Genomic DNA, 13,646 nt, shown 5'->3' with positions numbered 1-13,646 from the left:
CCACAAATAAAATGACTCGAGCGGTCTGCGGCTGCAACAGCTAAAGATATAGAACAACAACAAAGGTATGAATAGCAAAAACAACTAGCACAGTTGTCAGTTTGTACTACGCAGAAATTCTGTAGAAAACAAAACAAAAACATCAGCAGACCGCAACCCCAAACGTGATTGAGCGAAAGAGAGCGCGCGCGCTCGCTCGGAGAGAGCATTTTTCAGTGTGTTTGTGTGTGTTATTGTTTTGTTTGCACGCTTAACGAGAGAAAGAGGAAGAGCGCGCAGTATAAATAGAGCTTCTCAATGTCGTTGTGTATCAATTGGACTCGCAAAGCGAACCACAAACGGACGGAGCAGCAGCAACAGCTGATAAGCCAACAACGCATTTTCGTGCTAACAAACAAAAGTCGTTCGATTACGATTTACAAGTGCCATTTCTACAAATTAACGGAAAGTTTTCTAAGAATAAAATAAAGATGTCTGCATCTCCCACCGCTCGTCAAGCCATCTCTCACGCGCTGCCCCTGGCCATGACCAAGACCAAGAAGATTGTCATATCGGATCCCATCCAAATGCCGGAGGTGTACTCATCCACCCCTGGTGGCACCCTCTACTCCACCACCCCTGGCGGTAAGTTGCAAAGATATTTCGGTTATTGTGAATCAGTCCAAACTTGTGATAACTCTCAGTCTAGTCGAGCAAATGTGAGTCACGACCACATTTGCTTGCGCAGCTGTCTTATCACCTGAGCTGCGTCTGATGCAAGAATCAATGACACCTTACTCATAGTTTATTTTCATTTGTTTTTGATTGCAGGCACCAAATTGATCTATGAACGTGCTTTCATGAAGAATCTGCGGGAATCACCATTGAGTCAAACGCCTCCCAGCAACATCCCAAGTTGTTTGCTGCGTGGTACCCCCCGGACACCCTTCCGCAAGTGTGTGCCCGTGCCCACGGATTTGGTGAAGAAAACGCAATCGCTGAAAATTGAGGACCAGGAGCAGTTCCAATTGGAGCTGTAACCGAGCAAGCCATTCATCCCAATTCCAAGCAGCTACTGCCAAAACTCATATACCATATCCGCACACTCTATTTATCACAACCCATCAACCTAGTTGTATTATTATATTCATAGTTCTCAATCCCCATTTTATCCCTTTACCACGAAATTGTTCATATAGCTTTTAAGTTTGTAGCTCTTCCCGTCCATTGAGGCGATTGTTCAGTTTTCAGTCATATTGATTGAATTGTTTTTTGTATTTAGTATATTTAGTTCTTAAGCAACTCATGCAATAAAATGATTACTATTTAAAAAAAATTGATCAACACCTGTTTAATTTTATCAGCTAATAAACCTTGAGACGCTTTCTAATGAGTCGATTAGTTAATAAAAAAGTGTTTAAGTGATTGCCACTTTTACCTTGGCTCAACTCTGTATGAATTGGTTTTTTGGGAGTTTGTTGAACTTATGAAAATACCGGCCGGCTTGTTTGTTCAGTAAACAAAATGCATTTTCAAATAACTGCGCAATTTGCATTCAATTCTCTTGTCAAATATACAAATTTTAACGCCTTTTCTCTTCCTTTTTTTCTACAACTAGTTAAGTATAATTTGTTTCATTATTTATAGAATAGGACCAAAATATAATATTCATACTAATTCAAAATATTAATTTTTTTTGAAAAGCAATTGAGTTTTAAATCACAGAGCACATGAGTATATCAAGCTGTAATTTAAAGAATTGTTAAGGTATTATTTAAACGATTTAATAACCGTCCAACATGGCAGATTTGAAATAAGTTTAATAAAATAACAAATATGTAGATCTTAAGGTTTCAGACATTGATTAATTCATATTGAGATATTAGGACACCGATAAATACGAATATACTTACTAGGTTGGATCGACGAACTCCGCCTTTTGTTTTGGCAGCGCTTTCCTATCTTTCTTTAGAATTTTATTTGGAGTATAAACGCAATTTACTAAATTATAACTTAATACACATTGTTATTCTAAATTTTTCTATGAAAACTTTATAATCAGTAATATGTGCAGTCTAAACAAATTAATCACATTTTTGTTGCATGAAAAACATTAGAAATTACCTGATTGAAATAAAACAAATGGGCTACAGATAACAAAAAACAAAAACAGAATTTTGAAAGACTACTACTACTTAAATTATTTATGTATGTATTAATGGATGTATGTAAATATGTACTGTGTTGTTTTCAAGAAGCGACATTAGATATGGAAGGATTATAGTAATGCGTATGTAATTACATAATATGCATAATCTAGTGCTGTTCCAGGTGTTACATGCATTCACAAATACAATCATAAGCACATTCATACATATTATTGTCCCTTCAAGTTCTATTTGTAAAATGAGCATATTGATAGTACTAATTGAGCAAAACAGCGCCAGAATGAGAGCCAACGGTGAGAGCGGAGTGCAGTTACGCCATCGTGACACGTGTGTTTGTATATGTATGTGAGCCTTTGTTTTGTTTACGCTCCCCACGTCAGAAAGAAGAAGAGCGCGCAGTATAAATAGAGCTTCTCAATGCTGTTTTGTATCAATTGGACTCGCAAAGCGAACCACAAACGTACGGAGCAGCAGCAACAGCTGATAAGCCAACAACGCATTTTCGTGCTAACAAACAAAAGTCGTTCGATTACGATTTACAAGTGCCATTTCTACAAATTAACGGAAAGTTTTCTAAGAATAAAATAAAGATGTCTGCATCTCCCACCGCTCGTCAAGCCATCTCTCATGCGCTGCCTCTGGCCATGACCAAGACCAAGAAGATTGTCATTTCGGATCCCATCCAAATGCCGGAGGTGTACTCATCCACCCCTGGTGGCACCCTCTACTCCACCACCCCTGGCGGTAAGTTGAGCATATATTTCGGTTATTGTGAATCAGTCCATATTTGTGATAACTCTCAGTCTAGCCGAGCACATGTTTCTGACTCACCTGCTTGATGCAAGAATCAATGACACCTTACTTATAGTTTATTTTCATTTGTTTTTGATTGCAGGCACCAAATTGATCTATGAACGTGCTTTCATGAAGAATCTGCGGGAATCACCATTGAGTCAAACGCCTCCCAGCAACATCCCAAGTTGTTTGCTGCGTGGTACTCCCCGGACGCCCTTCCGCAAGTGTGTGCCCGTGCCCACGGATTTGGTGAAGAAAACGCAATCGCTGAAAATTGAGGACCAGGAGCAGTTCCAATTGGAGCTGTAAACAAAAATTTCAATTCCAAGCAGCTACTGCCAAATCTCATATACCCTTATTACAAGACATCAAGCTAGTTGTATTATGGAGTACCAAATACTGACCTTATAGTCATTGTTCTCCATTTGATTGTATAGTTCTATGTTCTATAGCTATAATGTTTTTTAATTCTGCCTGTCGTTAGAGACAATTGTTTAATTTTCAGTCATATTGACTACATTTTTTAACAAATATACTTTATTTCATATTGTATTTAGTACTTAAGCAAGTCTTAATAAACAGTCAATAATAATATTAGAACTGTTCAATGGTTTTTGATTAATTTAACAACTGATGTGATAAACTCGAGATCTTTCTAATGAGCCGATTTATCAATTTACATCATAACTTTTATAAGTTTAAATAATATTTCTTAATTTAATTTTGAAATCAACTGATACTTTGTCGACTGCTCCTAGCTGACGCTAAGCAAATAACATAATTCACCTTGGCATGACGTGCCATTTGTGTATCTTTGTATCTTAGAGGTTTGTTGAACTTTTGGAATTGCCGGCCGGCACATGTCTGTTTTGGCGCCTGTTGTTAAACTGAGAAAAACAGCAACCACAACTTGCCTGGCGGGCGGGGGGTCTGGGCAAACATACGCGTGGCAGTGGCTCATAACCCACATATTATATATTTATTTACATAAATACATACATATACAGATTTATACATGTATACAATATGCAAACATATTTATAGCACATACACACTTAAGAAACCGACAGTAATCACAAAAAATAGATTTTAAGCAACTGCGCAGTTTGCGAGTATCGCCCCCTTAGCGTTTGCGACACGCATGGAACCCAAAGCAAAGCAAAGCGCCTCGTTTAATGCGCATAATGCAAATTCCCAACAATGTGTCAACTATGTATGTATGTAAGTACTCACGCCCACAAACGCATCTAAGTAAATATGTACATATGTTTGCTGAAAACATTGAATTCAGTACTGACAACTTTTAAGAGCAGAACTTCTCAACCAGAGACATAACGAACTCCCAGCATTCATACAAAAATTCAACTTTTTTTTTCTAATTTCAAATTAAAATTTTGCCAATATATTTTCAAAAAATAAAAAAATTTAGATTGGTAGCCGATTGCATATTTTGATTAATATTCATACTTTGAATGTGCAGCCCTGGCAACATTTGAGCGCGTAAAAATACCTTTGCATACTTTTGCGCGCAAATATAAATTCAAATTTAAATGAAATTTCTGTAATTTTTTTATCAAACGTTTAAAGTTTATTATGTTGAAAGGTACTTAGGAAAATGGTTGGGGAATAATGAAGCTATGTGACTATTGAAAATAGTTTTCAACTATCAATTCATTAAATAAATGATCAAAACAATACACATATTAATAAAAAATCTCATAGCCAGCACTTAAAATATTGCAATGTAGGCAAGAATTTGAATTCTCACTAATTAAAAGCTGATGTCTTAGTTTTGAATTTTGCCCTGAATAGTTAAAATTACGATTTGAGCTTTATTTTTAAGCAAAAAAACATTATTTGTATAAGTTTTTAAATATAACTAAAAATAAATGAGTATTGTGTGAGTATTCTGCTAAAAATAGTAATTTTGTAAATCATGGCAAAAATGCTTTGGTTATCCTTAAAGTACACTTTTGATGTATTTCACGCTCTTTTAACGTTACTACTTGTAAATGATTTTTTTCTATTAAAAAAGAAAAAAAAAACAAAATATAATTATTACTTACAGTCGCTGAAAAAATACCACAACATAGCATATTCAGTAATAACTGTAATTAAAATAATTCGAAATAATAAAATTAAAAATTAAATGTTATTTAAAACCGTACATCTGCATTCCTTAAGCTGTGTGAATGATGATGGAATTGGATAGCATGAGCTGATCTCGTGTGCCGTTCGGTTTGGAGTTGTTGTCATTCATTTGGCAACGGAGAGCGCGTGATTTCCATCGGATGATTCCCTGAAGTGGATCGCGTTTCGTCGAGCTCAGCAGAAGCGGTTCAAGCACTTTCATTGAAAGCAGAAACCAAAACGAAGTCCACATGGAATAAGCTATAACAAAATTCGGTTTATATGCTCTTTTATTTTTATTTTTGTTTTGATATATATATTTTTTCTTTCACTTGTTTCGTTTTTATTTTCATTTGTTAATTACGAACATTCTTTTGTTTCTTGTTTTTGATGCTATTTTTTGTGGTATTGTTTTTTAGACACAAATACAAATAGAGACATATATATTGAAATTTTTCTCTAAAATCTACTACAAAAAATTGTTGTTTTCAGCTGTTGAACCAATTTGTGGCAGGTTAGCTCTTAAGAACTACAACACATAGCAAATACATACATACACCAATGTATGTATGCATATGCGACATATATATATCTATATATTTCATATAAAAAATACAACAAATTTGCAATTCGTTATCATTTGTCGGCTCAGCACAGCTCCAAAAACGTTGCCCATGGGGATTATTTGTTTATCGTTCACATTATTCTCCAACTTCCATCTAACATTTAATTATGGCAAAAAGTCATCTTTTTTCTCAAATTTAAAATACAGTTTTCCATCATTTCATTTTTTTTTTTGTTGTTTTCTTTTCTTTTATGTTGTTTGAAACGCATTCTACATACTAAATTTTAAAACTTATAAAATACTACAACGTAAGAGATCCGCTGAAATCTCATAGCATTAGAAAATAAAAATATTATTATTATAAACAGATGAAATAATGAATTACATGTTAAATAAATTAAATTAACTGTTGCATATACAGTATTACATATACATATCGTAGTTTATATATAAAAAAATAATAATAATAATATATTGTGAGTGTTATTGTTTTTATGCTATTGTTGTTGTCGTGTGTTGTGTGTGTATAAAAACAAATTGCCTGATTCTGAAGGAAATGTAACAGGAAACGCACCGCAAGATTAAAATGCGACACACCGAAAACTGGTTGCCCTTTCCAAAGTTTCAGAAATTCAGACACTGAACATCGACGGATCTACATTTCTTTTCTCTGACTTTAAACAAATACAAATTGCACAAGACTTATAATTTACCTAATTGGCTTTGGAAAGAGCATGTAAAAAACGCACAGCAGGTGGGTTAAATATGCATTAATATATTACGAATCGAAGCTTCTTTTTTTTTTCTTTTTTTTTTTTTTTGCATATTGCAGCAGATTTCGATGATGATTTTTCATTCTTTTTGTCTTTTTGTGGAGCATTTTTTTCCATCTTTAATTTTTTGTATAAATAACAAATGTAAAAAGTTTGTTTCATTTTTTTCTTTTGTTTCGTTTGCCGATTGCACTTTTGTTTCTCATCGTTGTTGCTGTGTGTGTGTGTGTGTGTATTTGTGATTGTGTTTAACGTATACTGTCTATAAAGTTAATTAATTATTGTAATATAAAACACAAAATGATGTATAACTATAGATGGATTACAGGAAAAAAAAACAAAATAATTATGATAGAGTAGCAACAGACAACTGATCACATCGAGTAAACATACTTATTGTAAATTGTACTTAAAACTATTTCAAAATCATTTAGACTCGTAATAACAACAAATAATTTGGTGGTCGGATTGGATTGCCCGTTGCGATTATCAAAATCTGTTATATCGGATGACGAAACCGTTACCGATCGACCGAATTCCAAAACTAATATATATATATATATATATATATATATATATATATATATATACATACATATAAATAAATATGTATATATATTTACTTACAATGAACACGACAAAGAGTTTTCGCATTTTGTAGGTAATGAATTTATGATTATAATGTTTTTATCTGATCCTTTCAAAATCGGTTTTACGTTGAAGACGCGCAGCGTGCAAAGTTCTACCGATCTTTACTTTAATATAGATTAGACGCTTTTTAATATGGTAATTATGTGGATAGGAGACTCCAATAATTCATATAGCAGTTGGCCTGATATTATCACTTATCAAGCGAAATGCATTGTTACAAGAAAGAAACAATAACGAAAACACGTACCACATATACATATACATATGGAGATATATATAGGATATATATACATATTATATGTATATTTTTTGTAAGCGACATCAACATGATCACCAAATTACTTGTTACTGTTTCGTTTGCTGTTTGTTATTTCGTTTTTTTCGCTTTAAAAGCGGTGATGCGGGGCTGACAGTTGAACTGTTCTGTTCCCGAGCTGCCGCCATCACACAAAAATTGTTTCCTTTTTTTTTTTTTGTTAAATATATGATTAAGAGAGACACCATTATAGGGGGACTGGGAAGTGGGAACAGGGTGACAGATGCATCGCAGGGATTCCAATGAGAGATAGCTAGCCTAAGGTATTGGCTTGGACACTTGTAGCACAGGGAGATTTTGTTTCAGGAGGGGGATTTGTTTTTGCTTGGTTGTGCTCTTTCATCACCTATTGCGATGTGCTAAAGTTGGAAGGCGATATGGATGCCGGTGGCGTTTCCGTTTCGCTGCTGCCCAGCGATGCATCGACAGTGTCATGGCCGCTATGATCTCGTGATCGTGTCGTGGGTATTGGTGCACTGCTGCTGGCTGTCATTGCAGTCATTGCTGTCATTAGTTCTGCCTCCTGTGCAAGTCGTTCCTGCTCCTCAGACTCCAACTCCTCCTGCAGCAGTGCCAAAACATTCTGTTTGTCCTCCAACCAATAGAGCACCGGAATGCGCAACACTGTCGTCAGCGTGTCATTGTGCTCCTCCAGCGAATTGCAGGCATAATGCTCAACCAATTTATTCAGCGATGAATATATGTTGTACGGAGCGGCAAAACCAAATCCCGTCTCCGTCTCATAAATGATACAATGGTGTATGCCCGCCTTGCAGACAATGGATAGCGCATAGTGTCCGGCATCGCGCGCCCGTATCAGGAATGTGCCAGTTGGTGCGCCCTTCAGCAGATCCTCGGCATTCCGTCGCTTAACATCCTTGAGGAACCACAAAGATTCATTGCGATGCGGCTGATTTGATGCCTTATCATAATATTGCTTCCACTTGTCGAAGCCCATTTCCAGTATTTCTTGTAGATCTCCCTCGGTTAGACCAAAGCCTTTAAGACGCCTACAAAGAAACAAAATACATTTGATCGTTAGACAAATATTACAATCAACAAGTAAGAAAGTTATAATTGATTCAGATTTTAATTATATTGGAATATCCTTCAAGCTTATTATGTAATCTGTAGATCTGGACTTTCCTATACGTCAAAACTCAAAGTTTTATTATTATTATACTGAATAATGAACTTGAATCCAGAATATATATACTTCATGGGTATCGTAACGTCTCCTACCGCCTGTTAAAAGCTTTACATAACTTAAATACAGGGTATTAGAGGCAAACTGGCCTCTGACTCGATAGCTACGTGCTCTAGACGACGCGCTGTCTGCAATTATTCGATTCAACTGCCAGACTAGGTGGCAATTTCATCATCCCGCTGGCGGGGACTGTGAGATTGACTCAACCCTATTCCATTGCATTAAAAAGAAATATGAAATTAAACGAATATAAGTATAGATATAGGTATATATACAATGACTATATCTGTATATACAATACTATATGCATTTGTGTAGAACTAACTAAAATCTTATCAGCCTTTGTGATGTCATCGGCTTGCTGGCAATTTTGGATCAAGACAAGGGACTTGGAACTTAACAACCCAAAGATATCTATTCTTTATATATGAGTGTGTGTGTGTGTGTGATACTCCGTTTACACGCATGTATAATGGGAAATCATAACATTAAGGCTAATTTTAACTAATATTATATGCAATCTTATCGCCATCGATATTAATGGATATATATGTATATACAAATCTAGGCATATAATAATTAACTGTTAGCAGTCATTCAATTTTTAATAGTTTCTCCAAAACTTATTTTTGTAATCAGCGAATCCTTGAAGAAATTCAGCATAGAACGCATTTGGGAATAAATCTAATTCGATTCGCACATTTAACGACCTCTCCAATGTGTAATCTGGCGTGGCCAGCACAACTATCACAAGATTTTAATCACTTTCCTTACTCGACCTAGGCCTCTGTCGAGCCCGAGCAATTGCTTATGACGCGAATGCCGTGAGGAATTCACAGATACCCCAATTGAGAGAACTCCCATACAGAATCGAAAATATGTACAATATACATGCCTAGAATCATGTATGCCAAAAGTCATCGTTGGGCTTAATCTTAATTAAAATAGAGGACTTAAACAGCAAAAAATAAATAATAAAACAAAAGGTTTGCGAATATAAAATAAAAAAATTGTCAAGAAAAGCAAAGGTAAAAAAAAGAAGAAAAATTTAAGCACTGGGCAAACAATAATGCCCGCCAGCCAGATAACGATAGTGTCTTATCTGGGACCCAACAGACACAGTCCGGAACATAACAATAGAAACTCAACTCGAGTCACAGCTGCCCCTAATACAATCATCGATGACAAACCTCTTTGAAAATACAAAATATGAGGAAGTTAACCAAAATGATGTAGTTGCTATGGAAGCATATTCGGTGTGGCTTATGATATTTCAACAAGTTTCTAGAGTAAAGAAAAAAATAGCAAGATTCCCCGAGTAGACAAGAGAAATATGTAATAAGACTGATAAATATAAAATTAGTTGGATTTTCCTAGGGCTTTCAGGGGGATTCAGCAACAACAATAAAAAAAAACTAATCGTTGAAAGAGATTAAACTGTATTTAGTGCAAAAAATCAGGCGAGTATTTAAGATTCGCTCCTAATATGGTTCAAGGTTCGACTAATTACCATAATCATCATCGTCATCACCATCGGTGACGAATTTGGCTATGACAATGAGCTGAAGTTTAGAGTTAAAACTAAACGACGCAAAAAAAAAAAGCGTTTAATGAGAATTTCATGTATTAAATGAGATTCCAATCAATAAATTGTAAAATGATTATGCAAGATTGATGTTAAGATTGTATAAAACACTGATAAGCTTATGAAGCATGCTAATTATTTATAAAATTGCCAACTGAGAGTTTTTGCTGTTCAAGTCGAGTGCTCAAATTGCAAGCGAGAGCCAATTGAGATTCGCACATGTCTGTATAAGATATACTATATGCATATGTAACTCTTATTTAATATTGCAGCCCGACTGCCTGCCTCAATTATTGGGTAAGTTTATCAACAATTGTCATTGGCCAACAGGCGGAATATACTCGGAATATATTCGGTTTCAGGGCAACGCAACGAATCCAAAATACATAGTTACATTACATGCGGGCACGTAGGCCAGTCAGCGTGCCGAATTGAAAACCGAAGCCAGACGAGCGGTTCTAAACGGCAACAACAAATGGCAAAAAGCATCATTTCGATTATATATATTATTATCGGTCAACCGAACAAACGAAGCGTCGGTGGCGACAACAGCAGCTCAAGAAAACAGTCAAAATGGCCAACAAGCGAGCCGCGTGTAAAATGAGCCAGAACTCTGAGCATTAAAATTCCTTGGCTGGCAAAAAAAAACAAAACTAAAACTGCAATGGACAGCAGTGGGCGGAAGAGGGTAGGAGGCATTAAGGGGGGGTAACATGCAGCCGTAGAGCATGAAGCGAATGAGTGTCGAAATGTCTCAACTGACGAGCTGACGGACTGACGAGCTGACAGACTGACTGACCAAGTTCGTTTTACTCCCTTCAAAGCACTTTAACCATATTCTCGGACTAACTCGAGTGTTGACTGTCTGTCCCGCTGACTCGACGCTAATCAGTTTTGGCACTTGAAATATATATACATATATACATAATATATATTGTAAATATGACGTCAGTCGATTTGACTCGGACACGATATTGTGTATGACACTCACTCAATGTGCTTGTCCTTGCGCAATTGCAATTCCTGGAGCTCCGGCTTGCTAGCATTTATTTGACGTTCCAGCAACTGTTCGTCCTCCTTTCGAGACATAATTTCCAGATTCATGGTTTCCATTTGGCCGTGCACTTCTTCGAGATAGGCTTTCAGGTTCGACAGATTATATTGCAATTGCAACTCTGGATCCTCCTTGTTGGACTTAATCATAAACGATTCAAACAATTCTATTTGACTGCGAAACATCTTTTCCGCATTGGCAAACGCACGTTGATGCAACTTCTTCTCCCGCAGTTCCTCACGGATTTCATTAAATGCCGTCTTCTTCTGATCGAGCGCCTGCTCCCGTTGCAGTAGAATTTGAGAGCATCGTATAAATTCATCACTTAATACATGTATATCACCCTGAGGCTGTGCATCGTCATCATCGAAGGGGCAATATATTGGATTGCTGAGCGTTATGTCCAGCGTCTTATTGTACATCTTCAGCGAGTTGATCGTATAATAGTTGATCATTTCCACAACCGAATTGAACTGATATTTTTCAACAAAACCATAGTTTCCATTTATGTGGCAAATCTTGATAAGCTTCTCGTTGCCATCCTTCATCAGGGTCAATGTGTATTCACCCTTCTGCAAGTGCAAATAAAAAAAAATACATATATATATATATATATATTGTTATTCTTAGTTTTTTTTTCCAGCTGGCATTTAATATGTACAAGTAAATGTGTTGATAAATATTAATTGCTTTTTTTTTTTTTAAATAGTTATAACCATTGGATCTAACAATTTATTTTACTTTTTAAATGTTGAAAGAACTGCTGTCTAAACAATTACTTGACTCACTATATGTATGTATGTATGTCATCTGAGCTAATAAGTAAATATCTGTTTAGTTAATTTGTCTTACTTTTGCTTGGGCATCGCGAACTAAAAAGCTGCCATCCGGCTTGCCGAACAATACGTTCTTTGCCTCCTCTCGCGTTATGTTGCCCCAGTACCATGGTGCAGTGCGGAGCTCATCCTTTTTGGGATCGTGCACCGCCGGCGCCTGTGGCCTCATCGTCGAATAGTGCAGCGGTGAGGGGAGCACTGCAACCGAAACGGATAAATGCAAGGCAACAAAAAAATTAATAAAATATATTTACACATATAATATTAATCACATTTTACACAATAGTTTTAGTGCCTGCTTAATAAATGCATACATGCATGCATTTACAAACATATGTATGTAAGCACATACATATCTATGTGCATGTATGTACATATGTTTGTATGTATGCAGCGGCTTTTGCTTGTTGCCAAGCGCCCCCAAAACGCATTTGACTTGCGAATGGGATTGCAAGCGCAGCGACAAAGTCTTTGCTTTACTCACTTTTTGATTTGCTTTGATTCCAATTATTAACTGGAGAATTTCTTAATCACTCTTCGCCCAAATAAAAAATGTTGGGGTATTTATATATATTATTTATTTTCACGCTTACAATTTACCGAGCACCATCTTTCTATTCTCAATTTCGCGAATCAACTGAGAAACTCGCAGGCAAACACACACTTGTACACTCGCATACACCTAAAAGATCACACACACACACATACATGCACACAATACACAAGCATACATACAAATATATAGTTAAAACAATTAATAACGTGCTGGAATCGGTATTTAAAGATGCGTTCACTTTGTAGCTTATTTATTATGATTATTATCAAATTAAACACATTTGTTGGTTTTTAGATTCTTATTATTTATAATCTAATCACAATCGCACACCATTTCTTTTCTGTGAAAGAAATCGCCCTCAACACTGCACTGGCACTGAAAGACGTTGCCACCTGGCTGAAAGAAGTTTCCGTTTATTTGTACGCTGCCAGACCTTTGGAATTCGCGTCAGCATGTTGCTGTAGTTTTACGCTGTCCAGCACTAATTGCAGAAATAGGCTAAAAAAAAATACCACTGCACTAAAATGCGGAAAACACTGCAACCAACCAACTTAGCTATTTTACAGCTAGCTCTTGCTATTTTCGAAGTTCGATGCTAAAAAAATATCTATTAGCCGGAAATCTGCCCATGTTACATATATATTCAGCTATGTTTTGCTGCAGTATTTTGTCAAAATCAGCAAATTTAGATGCTTTTCAGCCATAAACAGTTTTTTTTCCTCTACAATGTTAACTTTATTGACTAAAATATTTTTTATTTGTATTTCTTAAAAAAGTGTTCCAACGGTTAAATTAAATATAAAATCTGAAGGACAAACTGACTAAACTGTTATTGTATGACAATAGTTTTCTTGAACACATTTTTCTGAAATAACCGCTTTTTTTAAATTGGCAAAAGTACTCATTACTTTAAAACATGCCTTTTATACAATAAACATTATTATCTTGAATGATAAAATGCGGTTCTTTTTTATAAACAAGAAAGTGAACTAAAATCGAGCGAGTTTGAAAACTATTGGCAATTAAAAAGG

At 35.7% G+C, this 13,646-nt stretch overlaps 3 protein-coding genes across 4 annotated transcripts; 2 read left to right on the top strand and 1 right to left on the bottom strand.

Annotated features, from left to right (window-relative positions):
• Positions 1-299: 299 nt before the first annotated feature.
• Positions 300-1,319, top strand: LOC117780333 (eukaryotic translation initiation factor 4E-binding protein 3-like). The gene is made up of 2 exons (XM_034616806.1): positions 300-624; positions 811-1,319. The coding sequence occupies exons 1-2, from the start codon at positions 471-473 to the stop codon at positions 1,017-1,019; spliced, it is 363 nt and encodes a 120-aa protein (XP_034472697.1). The 5' UTR covers positions 300-470; the 3' UTR covers positions 1,020-1,319.
• A 1,251-nt stretch (positions 1,320-2,570) lies between these two features.
• On the top strand, positions 2,571-3,316 carry LOC117780332 (eukaryotic translation initiation factor 4E-binding protein 3-like). The gene is made up of 2 exons (XM_034616805.1): positions 2,571-2,891; positions 3,043-3,316. The coding sequence occupies exons 1-2, from the start codon at positions 2,738-2,740 to the stop codon at positions 3,249-3,251; spliced, it is 363 nt and encodes a 120-aa protein (XP_034472696.1). The 5' UTR covers positions 2,571-2,737; the 3' UTR covers positions 3,252-3,316.
• Positions 3,317-6,581: 3,265 nt separating this feature from the next.
• LOC117780104 (phosphatidylinositol 3-kinase regulatory subunit gamma) lies at positions 6,582-13,008 on the bottom strand. Of its 2 annotated transcripts, XM_034616506.1 has the most exons (5): positions 12,653-13,008; positions 12,544-12,594; positions 12,076-12,257; positions 11,161-11,795; positions 6,582-8,387 (listed from the first exon to the last, which is right to left on the bottom strand). In XM_034616506.1, coding segments are annotated over exons 2-5 (1,482 nt in total). In that variant the 5' UTR covers positions 12,545-12,594; positions 12,653-13,008; the 3' UTR covers positions 6,582-7,723. The 2 variants fall into 2 exon arrangements, with proteins under 2 accessions (XP_034472397.1, XP_034472398.1); XM_034616507.1 differs by lacking the exons at positions 11,161-11,795; positions 12,076-12,257; positions 12,544-12,594; positions 12,653-13,008 and adding an exon at positions 8,594-8,738 and having other exon boundaries at positions 7,445-8,387.
• Positions 13,009-13,646: the final 638 nt, after the last annotated feature.

This window comes from Drosophila innubila, assembly GCF_004354385.1.
Source record: "Drosophila innubila isolate TH190305 chromosome 2L unlocalized genomic scaffold, UK_Dinn_1.0 4_B_2L, whole genome shotgun sequence".
Lineage (NCBI taxonomy): Eukaryota > Metazoa > Arthropoda > Insecta > Diptera > Drosophilidae > Drosophila > Drosophila innubila.
This window is presented reverse-complemented; position numbering and strand designations above follow the sequence as displayed.

Bases quoted from the DNA above. Each gene is read 5' to 3' on its own strand.
- LOC117780333 (XM_034616806.1), top strand. From the start codon at position 471: ATGTCTGCATCTCCCACCGCTCGTCAAGCCATCTCTCACGCGCTGCCC. The intron at 625-810 runs GTAAGTTGCAAA...TTTTGATTGCAG, and splicing joins CTACTCCACCACCCCTGGCG to GCACCAAATTGATCTATGAA.
- LOC117780332 (XM_034616805.1), top strand. From the start codon at position 2,738: ATGTCTGCATCTCCCACCGCTCGTCAAGCCATCTCTCATGCGCTGCCT. The intron at 2,892-3,042 runs GTAAGTTGAGCA...TTTTGATTGCAG, and splicing joins CTACTCCACCACCCCTGGCG to GCACCAAATTGATCTATGAA.
- LOC117780104 (XM_034616506.1), bottom strand. The intron at 11,796-12,075 runs GTAAGACAAATT...TTGCACTTGCAG, and splicing joins TTCGCGATGCCCAAGCAAAA to AAGGGTGAATACACATTGAC. The intron at 8,388-11,160 runs GTGAGTGTCATA...GTTTCTTTGTAG, and splicing joins CGCAAGGACAAGCACATTGA to GCGTCTTAAAGGCTTTGGTC.